The 7,208-nt window shown below is 66.8% G+C and overlaps 1 protein-coding gene across 1 annotated transcript; it reads left to right on the top strand.

The window, feature by feature from the left end:
• Positions 1-191: 191 nt before the first annotated feature.
• TEPSIN (TEPSIN adaptor related protein complex 4 accessory protein) lies at positions 192-5,118 on the top strand (the record flags this gene model as incomplete). The annotated part of the gene is made up of 13 exons (XM_082008288.1): positions 192-233; positions 643-715; positions 935-1,026; positions 1,204-1,297; positions 1,519-1,586; positions 1,743-1,821; positions 2,207-2,278; positions 2,810-3,016; positions 3,136-3,310; positions 3,614-3,727; positions 3,939-4,017; positions 4,196-4,330; positions 4,627-5,118. The coding sequence occupies 13 exons, from the start codon at positions 192-194 to the stop codon at positions 5,116-5,118; spliced, it is 1,722 nt and encodes a 573-aa protein (XP_081864414.1).
• Between the last annotated feature and the right edge of the window lie 2,090 nt (positions 5,119-7,208).

Here is a 7,208-nt window from a genome sequence, read left to right on the forward strand (position 1 = left end):
TCCCGTCTCCCTGCCCTTTGCTGCTGGCGTCAGACTTGGGGGGTACTTCCGCTTGGAGCTCCGCCTTCCACCGCAGTTGACTGGCCGAATGGCTGCGTCGCGCACTCTCATTGGTGCGCAGCGCCTTCCGGGGGGCGGATGCGCGAGGTCGCTTTCGGGCCGGGCCGGGCAGGGCCGGCGCCGGGAGTGTCATGGCGGCGCCGCTGAGAGACCGGTTGAGTTTCCTGAGCCGGGTACGGTACAGGCCGGGTAGAGGAGGGGAGGGAAGGAACGCGACGGAACGGAAGGGAAGGGAAGAGAAGAGGAGTGGGGGGCTGCCTGGGGACGTTACGTCTCTCCTCCACCCTTGATGTCCTCGTTGCACTTTCCCACCTCCTGTACTGTCAGAGCCCGGGCCCCTCGGCCTTGCCGCGCACCCCTGCCCTGCCCTGCCCTGCCCTGTCCTGTCCTGTCACTCTGGTGTCATAGCTGTAACGTCACTTATTTCGAGGGCTGTGGTGTCAGTGCCCTGGTATTGTCTCACCAGGGCCGGGGGGGGCTTCTATAGTGGCCTTACACAGCGCTGTCGGGGCTCGCGGGGCCGGGCCTGCACCGGGGTCGGGCCTGGCCCCTCTCACGCCATCCCTCCTCCTCCTCCTCCAGCTGCCGGTGCTGCTGAGGGCTACGGCAGACGACGACGTCCCCTGCCCCGGGTACCTGTTTGAGGAGATCGCCAGTATCCTTCCAGGGGGGGCGGAGAGCTCGGGGCGGGGGGTGGACCCCGGGGCCGCTCCAGGCCGTGGGGGCCAGGCTGGGTGCGGGAGGCCTGTGGGGGTGGCCATGGGCCCTTGGGGCAGCTGGGGAGAGATGCTGGCAATCGGGGGGGCTGCTGCTCCCCACCCAAGTCGGACTGCAGTCCCCATGGGGTGAAAAGGATCCCTAACCCCTGCCCCAGAGATCTCCCATGAGTCGCCCGGCAGCAGCCAGTGCCTGCTGGAGTATCTCCTCAACCGGCTGCAGAGCAATTCCTGCCGCGTCAAGCTGAAGGTAGGTCAGGGGTGGTGAGCGGGGGCAGCTGCTGTGGGGCTCCCCGGCCCCAGAGGAGCCCCAGGGCTAGGGTCGCACCATCAGGGCAATGTGGCAGAGTGTGGGCATTGCCAGAGGGCTGGGGGCTGGCAAGGCAGCTGCCACTTGGCCTTCTCACCCTGAGCCCTGTGTCTGCAGGTGCTGAAGATCCTGCTGCACACATGTGTCCAGGGCTCCCCCCAGTTTGTCATGCAGCTGAAGAGGAATGCCTGCTTCATCCGGGAGGCAACAGGTAACAGGGCGAGGAGTGGGCCATCTGAGGCAGGAGAGCAGGGAGCGGCCCTGCGTGGTGCTGGAGAACCCAGCCTGGCCGTGGGGGAGAGCCCAGAGCAGCTCCTGCCTGTGAGGGCTGTTCCAGAGGCTGAGCGCTGGCCGGGGCCACTGTCCTGCCCCATCCTGCCGCATGCCTGGGAGCTAAGTGTCCTCCAGCCCTCCTGACCTCGTGCCTTGCAGTATTCTCCGGGCCCCCAGACCCCCTCCATGGAAACAGCTTGAACCAGAAGGTCCGGGCAGCTGCACAGGTGAGTGCTGGCTCTGTTCCTGCTGTGCCTGGAGGACTGCCTGGGCCCTGCCTGAGAGGTGACAGGGCAGTTCTGCCTCCTAGACCCCTGCCTTGGGGCCCGACTGGGGTGCCCAATGCTCCCCAGCTCTCTACTCGCACTCCTCTCTCCCGGCAGGACCTGGCCAGTGTTCTCTTTTCGGATGCACCGCTCCCCCAGCCTGCCGCGCCGCCTGCCCATCCCCTGCCTCCCACGGGTAAGTACAGGCCCTTTGCGACCCTGTCACCTCCTATGGGTCACGGCGGGCCAGGCCCCTCGGGTGGAGCTGTGGATAGGCAGAGGGTCTGCTGGCCAGGGGGGCTCTTGGGAGCGAGGGCAGGGTGCCGTGGGTCCCAGTACCTGTCTCACTGCAGGCCCCGGCACAGCTTACTGGGGATGTCCCACAGCTCTGGTCAGAGCTGGCTGCAGGGTGCGGGGTCAGAGGGAAAAGCGTGCCTGGGGGAGCAGTGGGACGCTGCCCTGGTCCCAGCTCTTCCCGGCTGCCCCAGGCACTCCTCTGTGCTTGCAAAGGGGAGGAACAGCCGTGGAGGGTGACCCCCAAAGCCTGTGCTCCCTCTGAACGTGCTTTGTGCTGCCCCCAGGCATGGGCTCCAGCCCCAGCCCCTGCAGCTCCTTGCAAGGATTCGGCTTCAGCAGTGAGAAAAGCGGCTCCGGTAAGTCCTGGCTGTGCCCTTGCTTGGAGCTGCCCCTCACCCCGTGTGGATCCCCTGCTCGGTGCTACCCTGCCTGCACGCCACAGTGCCGCAGCCCCAGGGATCCTGCCGGGGTTAGACCAGGCTCCCAGTATTCAGAGACACCTAACCTGGCTGCTCGCTCTCTCAGCGAGTGTTTCTGGTTGGCTCAGAGCAGAGCCACGCTGCACCCTTTGCTTTGTGCAGCTCTCCCCTTTCCCAGGCTGTCTGAGTAGTGGGGTGGTGGCACAGCCATGGGGCTGGCAGTGGGGGGCTTTGCCAGGTCCCTCCCTGCTGGGAGGTGTGACAGGGGAGTCTGATTTGTGTCCCGTGGCCTGTCCCAGTAGCTCCCAGGTATTCCTCGTCTCCCTTGTCCAGCCAGAAGTCCCTCACAGCCCAGCTGTGCCTGAAGCCTGGCTGCTGGGGCCGCTTCTCTCTGCTGGCAAGTCCCCGCTGTCCCCTAGTGAGGCCCTGTAAGGTGGGGAAGCCCCTGATGCCCTGGCCTCTGCCCAGCTTCAACGGGGGAAGCCCTGCTCAGCACCATCCAGCGAGCAGCCGAAGCAGTGGCCCACGCTGTGCTCCCCTCCCCGGAGGGGCCCCGGCTTCGCTGCAGGGAGCTCCGTGAGGATGCCTACCAGCCCGTGAGAGCCCCCTCTCCCACCAGGAGCCTGACTGGGGCTGTGAAGCCACCAGTGGCCACCTTGGCACACAGCATCCAAGGTAGGTCCCCCTGCCACTGGGCTGGGGTGGCCATTGGCTGCTGGGGGGCTTGGTGGGGGTCCCCACAAGGTACTGGGGCTGGTTTGGGGGTCAACACCTCACTGCTGCTGTCCCGGCAGTAAGTCACCAGCCGGGGCTGGCTGGGGGCGGCTGGGAGGAGGCAGACAGCGGGCACAGCTCCCAGGACTCCTCGCAGGGGAACGGCGAGTTGAGCCGCACCTCGGACTCCTGCAGCAAATCGGGCAGTGACAGCCACTCCGGGGCCAGCCGGGAGCTGACCCACATGGCCGAGAGGTGAGAACGGGGCCGTGGGGGGCTCCCCTTCTCCCAGGTCCTTCTGAGATGCTTCCCTCATCTCCAGGAACGGTGCTCTCATTTTCCACACCATTAATTTGAGTCCCCTGGCACTGCTGGGGTGGATTCCTCCTGGCACATTTGGCCTTCCAGCATGGGCAGCCCTTGGGTGGACAGAGCCACGGGTGGGGGAACTAATTTGGGAGGGACTCCCTGCCCACAGGACGGCGCTGGGGCCTGCGCTGGGGTCCCCAGGAGGGAGCAGGGCTGGCTCCGTCCCCACTGAGGCATCTCCTCGAGCAGGGTGGACGCTGACAGCCTGGGTGACTGCGTGCGGGAGGTGAGCCTGGTGTCGGCGCTGACCCACGGTGCCAGGGTCTTCCTCACCAGGGAGGAAGCACAGCACTTCGTCAAGGAGTAAGTGCACAAGGAGGATGCTCCCTGGGACCGTGGGTGCTGTGGGGCCAGACAAGGAGTACTTGGGGGGCAGCCTGAACCCTTCTCACCCCCTGGCTACCTTGGCCAGACCTCTGGGGACAAAAGGCTGCCAGGCAGGAGGGCTGCCTGCTCCCGGGGCTCGGGGGGCTGCATGCAGCTGGTGTGGCCATAACCCCTTCCCCTCGGCCAGGTGCGGGCTGCTGAACTGCGAGGTGGTGCTGGAGCTGCTCAGCCGGGCGCTGGAGGACCCCAGTGACAGCGTCCGCATGGTGAGCGCGGGGCAGTCCCGGTGTGCTGCCGGCACATGCCTGCGGTGCTGTCCACTTCAGGCTGTGCCGCTGCAGGCACAGGGTGGAGGGATGGCGGGGAAGAAGCGCTGCCAAGTCAGGGCACTTTGGTGTCTACCCGTCCTGCCTGCCAGTCTCAGCCACGCTCTCTTCTCCACAGAGATCCATGTGTGCCATCTCCTCCCTCATGTGCTCCGATCTGCTCTCCCTGGACCAGATCTTTGCTGTGACTCGGCAGCACCTGCAGCAGCTCAGCCAAGGCAGCCCTGGTCCTGTTGCCAACCGAGCAATGAAGGTGACTCCTGGGACATCCCTGTGCCCTCTCCCCAAGGCAGAGGGGTCCCGGGCACTGGCCTGCCCGTCCTCAGGGACACCCAGCTCTTGGGAATGGTTGCATGTGTGTCCCAGAGAGCTGGTAATCGTCCATCTCTCACAGAGGCAGGGAGCCCTGTGGGGTGTGATGCTCCCTCCCCGGGACCCCTGGAAGGAGATGTCCTGGGGCTGATCCCCAGCACTGGGAGAACGGGCTGGGGCCAAGCCCCCTTCCTGATGCTGCTCTCACTCCCGCCTGTCCCATGCTTCTCCTCCCAGATTCTGCGGCAGTTCGAGGCTCTCTGCAGCAGCCAGCCCTCCTCCAAGACCATGTGCCCGGACTCGGACCCCTCTGCCCTCACCGTGGGCTCAGCCCCATGTACTGGGGACCTGTTGACGGACATCCTGTCCCTGGCAGGCGAGAGCATCCTCACCCCCCTGAGTGCAGCCCCACTGCCCACGGCCGTGCCGGCCCGCAGCGAGGAACAGGGGGTGGAAACGGAGACCCATGGGCAGCCCGATGCCACAGTGCCAGCCTGTCCCTGCGAGCGGGAGGTGGTGAGCAGGCTGGCAGGGGACATGGTGAGCACCACTGCACCCTCCTGCAGCCTGTCCCTCTTTGCTGGCATGGAGCTGGTGACCTGTCCTGGCACCGTGCTCTGCCCCGACTCTCTGCCGGCAGAGCCATGGACACTGTCCCAGCCCCAGGACTGGCAGACGGATGCAGAGGGCAGCCGGCAGCCCTCGGCCTTTGCCTTCCTCAACATGTAGCTGCCATTGGGCTCCTGGGGGCCTTTGCCCTTGCTCCCTGCGGAGCCTGTCATGCCATGGCCCCCCCCGGGGGCTCCTCTGGGGGCAGCCAGCAGCTCCCACACCCGGGGCCCCACTCCCCCCAGCTTCCCCCAGGGCTCCCTGGGGAAAAGCCAACGAGCAGCCCTACCCACCCCGTCCTGCAGGGCGAGGGAAGGCGGGCTGCCACGGGCCAGGGGCTGTGAAATGGCCGCGGGGGCCAGGGCTTTGCTCAGGTTGTAACGTCCCTCTCACTGGTGTTTTTGCCCAAAGTCCCCAGTTTTCTGGGGCTGGCGGAAGGGCACGGCTGCTGGTGCCCTGCTATCACCCCTGCAGCCGGCGCCCCTTGTGCCGTGGGGCTGGCCGGGGGTTGGGGACCGCAGTACGACTATGGAGCGCACCTGGGTGGCCCATTGCCTGCAACCTCGGTGGCTGTGGGGCTGGGGTGGGAGAAGGCGCCGTCCCGGCGGGGCCGAGACCCACCAATAAACCTCACACTCGGGTTTGGGAACTTGTGGCTGCTTCCTGTGCTGTTGCCGGAGCCTGCTCACAGCCCCCCTGCCCCACAGAGCCCCCCCACCCCACAGCTGGGCCAGCCCCACGGCTTCCCCCTGCCCCTGTGGGGCAAGCCCCGCCTCTCGTCCCTCCCTCCCCCGGCAGGCCCCGCCCCTCGCTCCTCCTGGCCCCGCCTCTCACCTCTTCCCAATGACTCACTCTTCACTCCTCCCCAGGTCCCGCCCCTAGTCCCTCCCTCCTCCCCAGGCTCCGCCCACCGCCCCTTCGTCTTCCACAGGCTCTGCGTTTTGCTCCTCCCTCACCTGCAGGCTCCGCCCCTCGCCCATCCCTCCTCCTCAAGCCCCACCTCCTCGCCCTGCCTTCTTTCCACCCCCTTCTGCTCCTCAGCCTATCCCCGCTTTTTGCCCCGCCCCGCCCCTCCCTTCCGATTGGTAGCTACCTCCAACGCCCGCCCAATGATTGGGGCGGGGCGGTGTGCGCGGCTGCGGTAGGCTGCGCGCGATCGGGCGCGGGGCTGCCTGAGGCGGGGGGGGGGGGCGGGGAGTGGACCGGGACCGGGACCGGGACCGGGACCGGGACCGGGACCGGGACCGGGACCTACTCTGACGAGGGGGGGACCGGGACGGCGGGAACGGGAGTCTGGGGCCTTGGGCCTTGTAACGGCCCCCGGGGCCCTTTGTCGGGGGGCTGGAGCTAGGCAAGGAGGGGGCCAGGGCCTCGGGTGAGGCTGGGGGCTGGGGCCGGCGCCGGGGCTGAAGCCGCGGCTTCGCCCTCGGTGCTTCCCCCTCAGGAGGCTCCGGGGCGGGCTGCGTGTCCCTCTCACCCTCCTCTGGGCCCTTCTCACTGCTTGGAGACCCTCACCCGTGTCACCCCTCTCGTGTGGGGTCTAGGGGGTCCTGGGCCTGGCGGGGCCAGGCTGCTTGGACCTGCAGCCTGGGCTTAGGCTTGGGGCATGGGCCTGGGTGCCCTGGGCCTGGAGTTGAGGCCTGAGCCCTGTTTTCCTGGTGCGAGCCCGGCGGTTTCCATCGAGAGCCTTTTGTTCACTCGGGTCATTGGAGCCGGGGGTATTGCCGAGGTGGAGACCCACGGAGGGGTGAAACCAGACCGACGCGGGGAAGATGGGTTTAGGGATGGCTTGTGCGTAGTGCTGCATAAAGCAATAAAGGGATGTTGCGGTGGCCTTTGCCTGGGGACATTGACAGCTCCTGGCTCAGCGCTGTGTGGCAGGAGGGGATGCCAAAGGGTAAAGCGGGGAGTGTGCTGCCTCCCAAACTGGGGAAGGGACTCAGCTCTTGCTGCGCCCATGGAGAGGGCACGGCTGCTTCTCAACAGCTTCTTGGCAGAGATTATGAGTGCTTGGTGGGGGAAGGATCCCTTGGGAGCTGCCCAGTTGCTTCTTGGGCATTGCTGCCCGAGGGCAGGGTGCTCAGTCAGCTGAAGCCCTGGCCTTAGCAGAAGGGGCTGTTCTGGGCTCGCATGATCCTCTCCTAGCCACAGTCTGTATGGAGTGAAGGAGCCTGGGCAGTGGGGCTTTTCTCCTCTGTGTTAGTCATCTG

This window comes from Phaethon aethereus, assembly GCF_964289735.1.
Source record: "Phaethon aethereus genome assembly, chromosome: 18".
Classification (NCBI taxonomy): Eukaryota; Metazoa; Chordata; class Aves; order Phaethontiformes; family Phaethontidae; genus Phaethon; species Phaethon aethereus.